General features: G+C 37.2%; 1 protein-coding gene across 1 annotated transcript in view; it reads left to right on the top strand.

Moving 5' to 3' along the window:
- The first annotated feature begins 1381 nt into the window (after nt 1-1381).
- The window catches only part of FAM241A (family with sequence similarity 241 member A), a 28083-nt gene continuing 14469 nt past the window's right edge, over nt 1382-14995 (top strand). The window contains exon 1 of the mRNA XM_072938581.1: nt 1382-1731. Coding sequence (XP_072794682.1) covers nt 1555-1731 — 177 coding nt within the window. The 5' untranslated portion in view covers nt 1382-1554. The remainder of the gene's footprint in view (nt 1732-14995) is intronic.

The following is a 14995-nucleotide window of genomic DNA, read 5'->3' as shown; positions in this document are numbered from 1 at the left end:
TATTGAAGGTTCTCACGATTCCCTCTTCAAGTTCCACTAATTTCTTAGACCTCCTCACAGAACTCAGAGAAACATTTAGTTACTTGTACCAGTCCATTATAAAGGATATTACAAAGGATATAGGTGAAGATGAAGAGTTACATAAAGTGGGTTATGTGGGAAGGGGTGCAGAGCTTCCATGCCCTCTCTTAGCTGCCATTCTACCTGCCCTTGATCTCCACTTACTCACCAAGGTGGGAGCTCTCTAAACTCTTGTGCTTTGGGTTTATATAGAGGCTCCTTTACATAGGCATGACTGATTAAACCATTGACTATTGGTGATTGATTCAACCCCAGCCCTTCTCCCCTCCCCAGAGATCAGGGGTTGGGACTGAAAGCTTCAACCCTTTAATCACAAGGTTGGTTCTTCTGGCAACCAGGCCCCATCCTTAAGTTACCTAGGGGGCTATCCAAAAGTCATCTCATTAACATAACAAAAGACGCATTTATCCCTCTCACCACTTAGGAAATGCCAAGGTTTTAGGAGCTCAGTGCCAGGAATGGGGATAAAGACAAAATAAATATTTCTTATTATAAATTACAATTATCACATGTAGAAAGAAAAAGAATTATAAATTAGATGTATCTCCCTTATCACACACTGAGAGTAACATATTCTTACCCATTTACAGAAATATACACAAAGGCACATATAACACCAAATGCTTCCAAGGTTCCAACAACCAACACACACCAGGGAAGCACTCAACAGAGAGACACAGAGGGGAGGCAAAAGGAACAAAATAGCCAGAGAATGTGTTTTACTTGCAAAGGATGGACAGCTACTCAGGACAGGCAGCCAGCAGCACACCCGGGCACACCGCCAGTGCCAGGCAAGCACAGAGGGGCCCAGATGGAATGTAGAATTCTGTGTGTGTGTTTGCTTCTCCCTCACACACACCGACACACGCCGTTCTCTCTCCCTCTTAAACGCACTCTTACACACACCGTATCTCTCACAGACTCTCACACAGTCCCTATCAGTCTCTCACACCCAAGTGAGCTCTCAGTGCTCTCATGCACATACAATTTTTCTCATACACAATCTCTCACAGTCTCACACACACATACACAGAGCCTCTTATATACAATCTCTTTCACACACATAGTCTCACACACTCGCAAAGTCTTTCTCACATAATGTAGTCTCACATACTCTCAGTCTTTCTCACAAACACGCGCGCGCGAAAACACACTCTCCTTCTCCTAAGTCTCACACACACACGCACACGCACATACACGCACGCACACAGGCCCACGTTGGCCCCGCCCCGCCCCGGCCCCGCCCCCGGATGGGCTCCACCCCGGCGGCCGAGGGCGGGGCGAGCCGGTGACAGGAGGGGCCGGGCCGGGCTTGTACTTCTGGCGTCCCGGCCGCCGGGGCGCACTCCGGAGTCGACTGTCAGCTGCGAGCGCGGCGGATCCCAGGACGGCCCTCGGGCGGCGGTCGCTGCCTCGCGCTTCCAGGCTTGGCCCCTCCTGCGGCCGTCCCGGGCTGCGGGAGTTGGTGGCGGGATGTGCTCGGCCAGGGAGCTGCTCGGCGGCGGCGGCGGCTGCGGCGGCGGCAGCGGTGGGGAGCAAGACGAAGACCAGGACGCGCTGGCGGAGCGGGCGGCGGTGGCAGGGACTGAGCTGGAGCCCGAGGCGAGCCCGCGGCGGCGCGGGCGGCGACCGCAGGAGGAGCCGGAGCAGGTGAGCCGGGAGGGCGGCGCGGTCCGGAGGGGTTTCCCGAGCCCCACCCGGCGGCCGAGGGAAGTGGCCCGGCGGGCAGGCGGCGCCGGGGCTCTGCTCGGCGTGGGTCGCTGGTCGCCGCGGCGTTCGGGGAAGCAGCGGGGAAGAGCGGTCGGACCGCGCGCTCTGGGCCGGGCCGCGGGGTCGCGCGTTGCGCGGGCGAGTGCCGGCCCCGGAGTCGTGTGCTTGGCGGGGTCAGAGCCGCCCCTACCCAACCCGTCAGGCAGAGGATTCTCAGGCCGGCGCCCAGGACTCTGTGGAACTGCCCTCCATAACGGTCACTTATCTAAAAGCCTTACATGGAAACACTCTTCAGTTTCAAGTCCTACCTCTGTGCTGTGTTTTAGGGGACAACTGCTCCCCTCCTGCCCTCCATCTTGGCATTTCTGAGCTCATACCTAGCGCCTCTGTAAGGTGTGGGTGTATTTCTCGAGACACGCAAGCAGTATCTGAAGGCATGTGTAGGAGCGAGTATTACAATAGATGTCTTGACAGGGACTCTCCCAGAGCAAGTTTTTCACATGAACACAAAGGAGATCTAAACTTCATTGAAAAAGTGAAAAAGCAAGAAAATTGCTTTCAGATGGTACCAAAGGAGAAAAAATGTTTGAGGCCAGTCATATTAAGGGAAAAGAGAAGTTGGGTAATTTCTGTAGCTCTCTGAATTTGCTTTCACTAAAGTATGGTGATAAAAGGCATTATAACATCATTTATCTTCAAGATTAGGCAAGAAATTTAATAAAATAAGTTGAATTGTGTAGGGGATTAATTTTCACCATCAAACTGTAATTAAACTTTCAGAAATACTCTAGATACGCTAACCTTCAGAATCACATTAAGGAACAGGAATTCAAATGATTATTTGCCTTTATTACAACCTATACTGTTGAGATCAGTTGATACCTGTCTCCTTTCATTATCCTTTTCCATCTGTTCTTTCTGTCAATTCCAGTATCATCACTAAATGTATTAATAGACAAAGTATTACTTATAGTATCTCAACATTGTATGTAGCAAACAGAAATAACTGTGGCACGCACAAAATATGCCTTAGCATTAGGTTTGATCACCATATGGAAGCGTAATTTTTCATTCTTTTGGCAATATAAGAGATGGTGACTGAAGCAAATAACTAGGAAATCTTCCTGATTACTTTCCTGGTGGTTTTCCCCCATTAACTGTACCATGACTCAGTAGCTAAAAGGCTGTATCCTCTTACTTAAGTTGTTCAACTGGAAAAGTGGAGAAAACAGCAACAGGAACTCATTTGAAGGGGGGTGGGGAGTACATTTGAGTTTCAGGGTCCCAAAGTAAATTTTCAAATGGTTGTCAGGGAGCATGTAAAATACTTCATTTACACTTCTGTAGATTTTTCAGCAGCAGCAGCTCTGATCTTAATAAAATTGCTTATAGTACAAAAAAACAGATGAAACATATATCCTAGAAAACAGATATGCTTTGCGTACCTGATTCTTTCATTGCATGACGTGGAAATTTCATGCAATGTGCTCCTCTGAAAATGTTATTTTATTTTCATCAAATGACTTCTTTATATAGTCTAAATCTACATACACAATACTTGAAAGTTGTACTTGAGATATGCATTTCCTCCAACATCAGTACCAAAGAACTTCTTATCAAGAAGTAAAAAAATTTTTAAATTGATACAATCCAGCCCATTGATGTAAGAAACAAGCTTTTGTGATAAATCATTTCTCGGCCATGAAAGTAGCTTTTTTTCAAGTCTTGAAAATGGATTTAAATTTTTTATGCAGTGCCATAAAAAATGGTAGAGATATAAAGATATTTGAGAGAGGTAAATGAAATAAACAAGTATAAAATATATCCTACATAGTTATTCTATTTTGTTTTTCTTTTGGTGGGTGGTGTGTGTTTGTTTTGTTGTTTTAAGAACACATGGACTCCAAATCACAAATGGAGTATTTTTGAAAACTTGTTTTGTAAACGTGTTTCTTTAGAACTTAGAGTGAACTCTTCCATAGAAACAATGATATAAACAGAAACAGAACTAAAACTAATTAGCTGGAAATGAGACAGAAGCCATCTCCCTGCTGTCCTTTCTGCTTAGCACACTCAGTGATCCAGAGTCTGAGTAGCCTCATGGATACTGAGAGAGAACTGGTAGCAGCGGAAGCAGTAACAGCAGAGGCTCCTTTATGTCTGCATCAGGGCTATGGGGTGGTGCGCTCTTGAATGTGATAGCTACAGAAGACACCTGACTTTTTGCTCCTCCAACTCTTGCAGTGATTTTTGTCAGCCCCTAATTTTTTATTAAATCCTTTTCTACTTCTTGTTCCTTCACCGTTTGCCCCTACCTGATTATTTGATGAAGCAGGTTTCTTCCTTTGGCTATTCCCCAGGCTGAAGTCTCATCTACATACATCCTTCCCTTCACTGATTTTTCTTTCCACTTCTGTCTGAAAGGCCCTTGCATCAGATTTGACTATACAAAATGTATCTGTGGCTCATTGTTATTATGATACCAGATCAAAATGTATCTGTATTTTGCTATTTATTTCACATAATACCAAAATACTGGTATTTAAACACAAATGAACTTATTTACAAAACAGAAACAGACTCACAGACATAGAAAACAAACTTAAGGTAACCAGGAGGAAAAGTAGGGGAGGGATAAATTAGGAGTTCAGGATTTGCAGGTACTAACTATTATGTATAAAATAGATAAACAAGGTCCTACTGTATAGCACAGAGAAGTATACTCAGTAGCCTGTAATAACCTATGATGAAAAAGAATATATACATGTATAACTAAATCACTGTACTGTACACCAGAAATTAACACAACGTTGTAAATCAACTCTACTTCAATAAAACAAAAACAAAATACCAGTATTTTTATAGGTGTTTTCTTAGTAACTAAGGTATTTTCTTAGTCTTAGCATCATTTTTTACAATTTATCCTTAGGTACTATTCCATCTGAGAGGAAACTGAAGTTCCTCTGTCCTTCTGGCCTGTTTCTTTTTAGGTAGGATGATTGACAAGGCAGCCTGTGTCCTAGGAGAAGAGGACTTGAAAAAATGGACCAGGTCCCCTAGATGAAAGAACTGTGTCAAGTTTGAAGTATGAATTGGGCCTCTAAGAGAGATAAGCAAGGGAGAGAGGCAAAATGCCCAAGAAACTGGAGACAGAACACAGCTATCCTATATGTGTGTTGGTAATGTGTGCATGAGAGATGATCCAAGTATGCTCATAACTGTGAGCGCCCAGTTCATTTAGGTAAGAGAGTCTCTGCCCTGCTGCATAGCTGGAAGGTTAAACATCTCCAGACCTTTTATTATGTTTTTGTATTAATGTGAATGGCATCTTCTTAGATGTGGCACTTCACAACCTGAATAAGATGGCCCTGCAATTTTAGAGCATAGAGAGTCTCATTATCCTTAGATTGGTCTCAGAATCATTATTTTTAGCATTCTTTATGATTATAAAAGTCATGAGTACTTTGGAAAATGTAGAAATATAGAACAATCTAAAGAAGAAAACAAAAGCGTTTGAAATCTCACTCAGTAATGTGTTATAAAATATCAAACATTTGGTATTAACTACATTCGTATATCTCTGTGTGTGTATATGCATATATATACACATTTTTTATCATGTTGTAATGTAAATATCTGGATTTGGTATCTTGTTTTATCTACTTAGCAGATTTTGTCATTTTCCCATGTTATCAAAAATTCTTTTTTTTTTAACATTTTTTATTGATTTATAATCATTTTACAATGTTGTGTCAAATTCCAGTGTTCAGCACAATTTTTCAGTCATTCATGGACATATACACACTCATTGTCACATTTTTTTCTCTGTGATTTATCATAACATTTTGTGTATATTTCCCTGTGCTATACAGTGTAATCTTGTTTATCTATTCTACAATTTTGAAATCCCAGTCTATCCCTTCCCACCCTCTACCCCCCCCCCCCGGTAACCACAAGTCTGTATTCTCTGTCCATGAGTCTTTAGATTCCACATATGAGCGATCTCATATGGTATTTTTCTTTCTCTTTCTGGCTTACTTCACTTAGAATGACATTCTCTAGGAGCATCCATGTTGCTGCAAATGGCGTTATGTTGTCGGTTTTTATGGCTGAGTAGTATTCCATTGTATAAATATACCACATCTTCTTTATCCAGTCAAAAATTCTTTGTAAAAATTATTTTTAGGGTCACTTAATAGTCATTCCCTTAATACTGCATATTTAAGTTGCTTCAAACTTTCTTTTATAAATAATGCTGTAATGAAAATCTTTGCATAGAAGTTCTATCTTGTTCTCACAGTTCCTCACAGTTCTACTTGTAATAAATTACTAGAAGTGGAAGAACTGGGTCAATAAGTCAAACTCTTTGAAGCCTCTTGAAACATCCTAAAGAACTGCATTCAGTAAAGTTTGCACCAGTGTACAATTCCAGCATTAGTATGTAAGAGTGCTGACTGGAAACCATCCATGCCAGCAATCAATAGTATAATTTATAGATTAATCTTTCCCAATTTAGTAAGCAAAAATTATCTTATTCTTGTAGGAAATTGCTGGTGAGGTATACTAATCCCATTCATATATTTATTGAGCATTTGTAATTCTTTTAAATCATGTTCTTTGACAGTTTTTTTCTTTTGGCATTATTATAAGCTATTAAACCCATATTTCACATTGATTATAATTATTTTCCCTGCTTGTTATTTACTTTATATTTATGATGTATTTGATTTAGAAATGCTTTAAATTTTATTGGCCAAAGGAATTTTTTTGGTAATTTCATACATCACACACATGCCACACATATATACATATACACATATGTTTAGAACATTCTTTTGAACCCTATAATCAAAAAATATCCACCAGTATTTTCTTGAGTGTGTGTATGTTTATAGTTTTGGTTTTCACTCCATATATTTAATCTCTTTAGAATGACTTTATATGTTGTGTGAGATATAGAACTAATCTTTTTTTTCCCTTAATCACTGAATAATTCACTTTTTCCCTGGCTTTATAATCGTTTATAGTAGGTATAAACCCTGAAGTCTACATTAACTTTTTATATTTCTGTTGGTATTGTGAAAGGAGTTTCTTTTTTCCACGTTTTTTGCTGCTGGTTTCTAGCTATTGGCTTTTATATATTTAGCTTTAAACTAGCTATCCTTACAAATTCTTTTATTAATTCTAATACTAATATATACTAGTATCTCTTAGACCTGACTCTTTTGTGTCTTCTAGGTATGTAATCATCCACTCCATAGGTAAGGTTGATTTTGCTTCCTTTCAGATGGTAATGCTTCATTTCTATTTCTTGCCTTTTGCAATGCTGAAACTTTCAGATTAATTCTGGCTTATAGATATTTAAGTAAATAGATGAAGGAACCTATATAACAGCTCGTTTATCAAAGTATGTTCCACAAGATCATCTAGAAAAAAAAATGGCAGCAAAGGGAAGCCTTATGCCTCCTCTTTGATCTATTGTTAAAGCTATGATTCACAGTACATATTCTAGATCTAGGTTACCTAGGTTTGAGTCCTAACTCTGCCACTTATTAACTAATTTTTCTTGAACTGGACATAGGAAAGACAGTAAATGAAACCCAGAGCTAACATAGGTAAAAATTCAGACATGGTGATGTTAAAGGATAATTTTCAAAAAGAGGTAAAATTATAGTGTTCATTAAATATAAAATGAATGTATGTTAAGGATTTTATGTAACTCATCATTAATGAGGGAACCCAAATGTTACAGCTGATACAAAGGAGAAATTAAAGAATCAGAAATATATAAATGGAGAAAAGATATGTTGAATTTACAAATAGATATTACAAGTTTACAAATGTCCATGAGACTGGCTTTTTCCATTAGCAGGGAGGGAGAGAAGATAGTTGAACCTCTACTGAAACAGAATTTGTTTGCTTCCCTATAGATAAGAATTATTTTGCATTGCTATTGGTTATCTGTAATTTACAGACTTGTAAAATATCTCGAAAGCCATAGAAGCCAAATAGTGTTCTAAACAATACATAGTTTTCCATGGAGACATCCCATAGTTTTTTTTTTTTGCTTATTCTTAAGTTTCTTATAGAAATAAAGAAAAATTTCTGAAATGTGCTACACAGAGTAGATTAATTTGTGAATAGTGAGGGTACTTGATCTCTCCCTTTACAACATCTCGTGCTGTTAGCTAGTATTAATTCTAATCTTCTTCCATGGTAGTATTGTATATATATATTCAGTGTACCTATGGAAATGCATGATTTATATACATGTGAAAAGCAAGGATTGATTTATATTTGAATTTTTTTCTGCTGAGTTATATAACTAAAATTAACCTAATACTAAGATAACTACTGAAAACAGATTTCAATGCGTACAAGTGTTCATATCATCCTAGCATACTTTGTCCATGTGTTGAATGGTTATTGGTATCACAACTTTGTCTACTCAAGAGTTCCACCAGAGAAGACAAGCATATTTAGTGTAAGCTCTTAAATTTAAAGGAGGGCAAGAATGAAGTGATTTCCTTATAGAGAATTAACCAGTTAGTTATGACCATTTTTGATATCAATAAAAATACTCAATGTAAAACACTTTAGAATAAATATATGAAGAAAAAAATAACTTCATTAATCAGTATGTAAAGTTTTTTTAATAGTAATATAATGAAAAGGGTATAATCATTCTGCCATTTCTGGGTGATATAAATTCCCTTTGGAGTTTAAATGATTTGGAAATCAGTCTTTGAGCACTCTGTATTAGGCTACAGTCGCTCTAACAACCTGGCCATATACTAAAGATATTTTCCTTCTCCATTTGTATCATATGGAACATCAATTGCTTTAACAACTGACTATAGTCATTGTATTATAGACAATTTTCTGCACTTATTATTTGTTTGTTCCTTATTTTTCTAGCTAGCATATATTTTCGTGGTAGCTTTTCATTCATTTATTCAAAAAATTTATTGGGCTACTATTTTTCTGGGTACTGCTGTAGGCACCTGGGATACAAAGAAATAAACAGAAACAGGCACAAATCTCTCCTGTCATAAACTTGCATTGTTTATGAGATTCACCCATTCCGCCCCCCCCCCTGCTTCCAGTTTCCTATATTTCATTACTACTACTATTGTTCCTACTATAAGCAAATCCAAATCTTTTGTGGAAAGATGAGAGGAAAAAGTTAATTATACACTTAAGTAAATTAATTAGACTTCATCTTTTTAAAAGTATATTTCTTAAGGAGTATTTATATAATGACCCCCTTATAATGAATTTGTATAAATATTTTGTTTTCTTTTTAATACCTGGTTCAGTTCCTTTGCACTAAGGAATTTAGAGGTTTGCAGTACAGTTTATTGGGAAAAGCTCAGAATTTATAGTCAGAAGACTCTGGTGTTCAAATTTGGACTGGTTGTCTGATTCTGGGGAAGTCACTTGACCTCTAGAGTCTAACAATACCCACTTTACGGTATTTTTGTGAGGAAAAATGCTTGGAATGTGTGTGTTCAACAAGTTATTGGAAAGATGGCTATTAAGCAAAATGGGGAGAAGATTCTACTTAAAATGAAGGGAGGAATCAAATTGAAACCATAGGATTTTTTTCTGAAGAACTTAAAATTATTTCACGAATAATTTTCTCTTAGCCAAGGCCCGATTTTAAAAGTGAGAGTCTTCAGCATATAAACCATATAAGCATTAATAAAATCATTAGAATACATGAACCCTCCATCAAGAGAGACTATAGAGTAAGAATAGAAGATAGCCTGCAGATAAGTCCCTGAGAAACTCCAACCCAAACTCAGAGCGAAATGAGCCAGCAAAAGTAGATCCAAAGGACAAAGGAGGTGAAGACATCTAGAATGACTAGCAGGCTTCTTGCTTGTACTTCTGGGCTGTGCCACTGACTGAGGGTTGGGGACCCTAGAGGAAGACCAGCTTTAAGGCAGATGATTATGTGTTTGGTACAGGACTTTTTGAGTTTGATGTCCTATAAGACACCTACATGGAAATGTTGAATATGCAATTGAGCATACAAGTCTAGAAGTCCGAAAAGTTGCCTGAGCTGAGAAAGATAAGAAGGAAACCATGAATCTTTTATAAAAGTACAGGTCATTTTAATTACTAAGGGAGAGTGCAGTAGTGTTTTAAAATGGTGATTTGAGTACATATCCTTCCTTATAAGTGGTTTAATGGCAAGGAGTATGGATTATATGCTTTGTGTATGTCACAGCACTTACCTTGCTTATGGTAGGCATCCAATTATTATTTATTAAATTGAACAAAATTGACTGAAGGATTTATTTTGCAATCCAGACTGTTCCGTGAGACAGGGTCTGTGAGTTACCAGAATTGGAGTTTAGTAATCAAAGATTAGTGGTACTTGGGGAGGACCTGACACACACCAAGAACCAGAGTGTGGTTTCCTGAAAGTAAGCAGCTGTCAGTCTGGCAAATCAGTCAGTCTGTACAAGCTTGCCCGCAAGTAGGGCACCATACATCTTACATAAAATGCAAGTGCAAAACATGCTGAGAGGAGAGGATCATAACTTCAGAATGTGTCTACAGACTTTATTACAGTAGGCAGAAAACTTGTCGTCATTTTCACTATATCACTATTTACCCAAAATTAAAACAACTGATATACTCCACTATAAAATAAGGTGGCTTTATGTAGATAAACTGTTTTTCAAAAACTTTCCTCAGTAAGAGATTTCATAAACCTACATACTTTTATTTACAAGACTAGATTCCTACAAATTCTTTAGTGTCATAAATGAGAAGCAATTTTCCCCACTTAATCCAAATAGGTGACTGATAACCCAGTCGGCATTTCATTTCATAAGAATTGCACCACAGTGGTTATTTCAGAATGTGAAGAACAATATCATCCAAGTCACTGGATGTGACAAAAAGTGCAGTGTATAAAACAAGAAGCTGTTATTTTACAGAACACAATAAACAATTCCCAAACATTGTTATATAAGTGGCATTTTCATAGCTTTTAAAAAAATTGTTCCATTCATAAGTACTGTTAAATTGACTATGAGACAAAATCTCATTTTAGTACTTAGTAAGCAATTAATGAGAAAAAGCTAATAACTTTAAGACAACTTAATTCTAACAAAGATGGTTCATATATTTGCCTAGTTCTGTTAGACATACCAGCCATTTTTATCTTTAACTTTTCAAATATAACATGGGAAAGATATATAATAGCATAAGCAAATAGAATTTTCAAACTTTCATAAAATTATATAATTCCTTAGCCTAAGTACAAACTTAAAACACCTATACTAAAATTCAGTTTCAAAAGGGGACATTCACAAAGTCATAAATGTTGATGATTCCGTAGATTATGGTCAAGCAACCAGAATAGCAGTGATAGACCCAGTGCTTTTAAGAATCAGTACTTATCTACTTAGTGCTTTAGATTCTGACAGGTGCCTTTGATTTTGTATTATCTTTGCCTTTTGTGGTTTTGTCTTAAAAGGAAGTGTAACTTGCCTAATGCACAAATGTTCCAGTTCCAATTAGGATCCCTAGTTTGCTTCTTTTGCTTTAGGAATGAAAGTATGTTACAGTATAAAATCCATTTCTGTACTTTGATGTATAAATGTGAGTATTTGGGATTATGAATATTGATTAACCCTAAAAATAAATAGCAACGCCTCTAAAAAGGAGAAGATAGAAGAGCAGGAAAGATCTGGAACAATAAATATGAGGAATTGGATGGATAGTTACCAAGAGGTGACTCTCTCCACTTGAGAGTGTAAAGGAGTACCAAGAATGCTGAGACGGCAAGATTTTATAAGGAGGCATTTGAGCACAATTTTTACCAGCAACAACACTAAGCAGCCTAGAAGAAGAAGCAGGGAACTTGGTGGCTGCTGAAAGTCAGAGTGCGGAAGAATATGTGGCTATGAATTCATAGTTGAAATGGTAGACTGTGGGTTCTGAATTGCAAAGAGAAAATAAAGGGCTAAATATATACCTAATCCAAAGGTTTTTAAAATTTATAACTACTTTCTTAATATCTATTTTCACGTATTTGTTTATCACAATATGATGCTCTCTCCTGGTATTATGCAAATGTGAGACTCCTGCCCTTTTGAAAGAAAGCAACAAGATCTTTTTTAAAACAGGGCTTTCTTTTGAGAGGCCTAGTGGAACGGTGAAGTAGATTGAGAGAAGCAAAATTCTAGTATTTTGCAGGGGAAGACTTTTCAGTCTAAAATCACCCTAGAACCGAATCCAAGCTTGTTTCTATCATTGTTCTTCCGCCTTCACTTTTGTCTCTCCATAATTACAGTCAACCAAAATTATGTTACTTCTGAAGGCAGCTTTTCCATAATCATTGAAGCACATTCCACTATGTTAGAAGTTCACTGTTCATACTACAAAGGCAAGAAAATTTCAAGGGAAAGAAAAGGTGTTTATTTTCTGTCCAGATAAGACACAGGTTTCTCTCTTAACTGGATGCAGTTAGATAAATGAAACAAACAATCAAAAATATCTGCCTCAGTAGTGTTCTTTGTGCTCAGTCTTTATGCCAATTTATGTTGCTTTTCTTCTGAGGAGCAGTGGTGGGATTAAGAATTAGATGTTGGTTTCATTTTTATTTTTAAAGAAAGAAAAATTTTTAATCGTGGTCAAATTGTGTTATGGTTCAGACCAGCTGCTATACTGTACAGTGAGCTAAATGTAAACATCACAAAACCATTTTAAATGATTTATTATTTTTGCTATATAACTGAATCAAGACAAGTTAACTGAACTGTTGAAAACTGACATATTAAAACAAATAGAATGTGAATGATTATAGGATTCAGTTTATATTTGTAAGAAAGCATATAGTGTAGGGCTTTAGAAAAGAATGAAAATGAGTCTTCGCTCCACCAGTTATTAGGTGAACTTGACTACAGTACATAATCTCTCTTCAGTTTCCTTTACATTTTGAAGATCAAAGTACTTAAAGCACTGCCCAGCACATAGTAGATATTCAAAAAATATTAGGGCTTTTAAAATTAATAAATATGTTATGAAAACCATTTAAAAACTTTACTTAAACATAATTTAGTTGTTGCTTTAGATGAAGAAGATTAAAAATCAAAAAATGAATCTTTGCAGATAATGAAATGCTGAAGTAAAGATGTTTTAACCACAGAATCAGTTTGTAGTACATCAGTACTATAAACACCTATTCTATTTTATAACAAGACAAAAGCAGTTGAACACTCCATATCACTTTTTAAAATATCATCTAACTAAATATTTGAAAGCATTCCATTAGTATTTTTGCCAGCTCTCCTGATATATTTTTTGACTAAATTGACCTTTTTTGAACTAAATGTCAAGCATTTTGTGACTATCAAACACGTCATATTTTGCCTTAAAATATGTTTATTTCATATAAATGTTAACCTTTTTACTAAGTTGTTAGCTTGTTGAAGTTAAGGATATAGTTTTATTTATCTAATACATTATAAGCACCAGGAAAGTTTTGTTGAATTAAATTTGTTCTATAAAGTAGAAGTGTTTTTACAGCAAAATAACTATAAATGTTATATTGAATATACATGATAGCTTAAAGTAGTTTTATTTGTTCTTATTTGTATTAGTATGTTTTTTCTTTGTTTACTTTTTTTGTTCTGGGCTGCCAGAACAAAAAGTTGGGGAGTTAGGAAGGAGGAGATGATTTTATTACCCACAGAGCATTCTTGATTTACTTCTGACATTTCTCATCTCTTACAAACTTTTCCAGAGGGTTATAAATATTGATAAAAGCATCTTACTATGCTAAAAATTATTTTTAAAAAATAGATATGAGTGTAAAATTTAATGTGTTGAATGAAAGCAACTAAAGGGAAAAGCAGGACTATTCTGAGATTTAAATTTCAAGTTAACCTTTCTTAGGCTTAATTTTAAAAAATGAGTTAATTATCAGCTAAAGTAATTGCTAGACTCTGCTGAGCAAAGAAGGAAAATTACCTCTTTAATGGTTGGTATGAGAGGAAATAAGACAGGAAAAAAAGCCTTTTTTTTATTCATTTAAACTTTACATATAAGTAAATATTTAAAGACTTTTAAAGAAGTTGGGTGGCGGGTTAGTGGAAGAACTATATGATTAAATAGAACCTCAGAAGTTGAACTTTTACACTCAGAATTTGATTATCACAGCATATATGAAAAATAATGACTATTCAGTGTGCTTAAGGTCTGAGGGCTGATACCAGAAAATGAGCTGAGTACCATCCAGGATCCCCTGGCTCACCCTTACAGAAATCATCCTTCAATTCACCATCAAAAGTAATTAATGTCCAGAAACAACCATGGCAAGACTTCCAGAACAATGAAGTAAGAAATTCAGCAGACCTTATCCCAGCAAAATAGCAATTTAACTGGTGAAAATTACTTAAAACAAAATAATCGTTTAAAATCTTTAGCAATCATCCTAAGAGCATACAGCAAATGAAGAAACAGTCATTAAAGACAATCTGCTAAATCTAGATACAGTGATTATTTGTGGCAGTTAAGCCACACCCTAATCCATTACCTCCCCATCACAGTGCCCTGTTGTAGAAGCTCCAGCTCCAGCATGTGTAGCCAAGAAGATGAGGTTCCACTCTCCTCCTAACTCCCAGTCTAGGGCTACAGTTTTCACCCTGGAGGGGAAGACTTTCTCATCCCTTTCCTCCATCCCCTCCCAGCTCCATGTTACCGGAAGTCTATTCTAGTAGGTGTGGCAGGAAGGACCAGGTCTCCCTTCTTCAAGCAAATCCCACCCTAGGCACAGCAAGCTGATAACACTGAGGCCCTATTACCTGTCCCAACTCACTACAGGCTATAGGTTCCACACCAGAAGAGGCAAGCCAAGACCAAAAGCTGCTCCCCACGCCCTGCTTGTAGAGCAAAGTTGTCACCCTCGGAAAAGAGGGCCCCTCCTCCAAACTCCAATGCAATGCTGCAGGTGTTCTGCCCAGGGAAAAGGCAGACCGTAAAATTAAAGAGTTCTTTGGATCTGCCTGAGAAGATGGACTTTATTTGGAAGAAGGGGTGGGGAACTCCATGCCTAAGGCTGTTGTTGAAAACAGTACAGGTCTTGATGAAGAGCAAGTGAGAGGAGGCTGATAGCACTACAATACATCAAAACAACAGAGCATCCAGAAGTTTTAAAGAGAAAACCAGGGGAAGAGTCAGC

The sequence above is a fragment of the Vicugna pacos genome, chromosome 2 (assembly GCF_048564905.1).
Source record: "Vicugna pacos chromosome 2, VicPac4, whole genome shotgun sequence".
In the NCBI taxonomy this organism is placed as follows: Eukaryota; Metazoa; Chordata; class Mammalia; order Artiodactyla; family Camelidae; genus Vicugna; species Vicugna pacos.
This window is presented reverse-complemented; position numbering and strand designations above follow the sequence as displayed.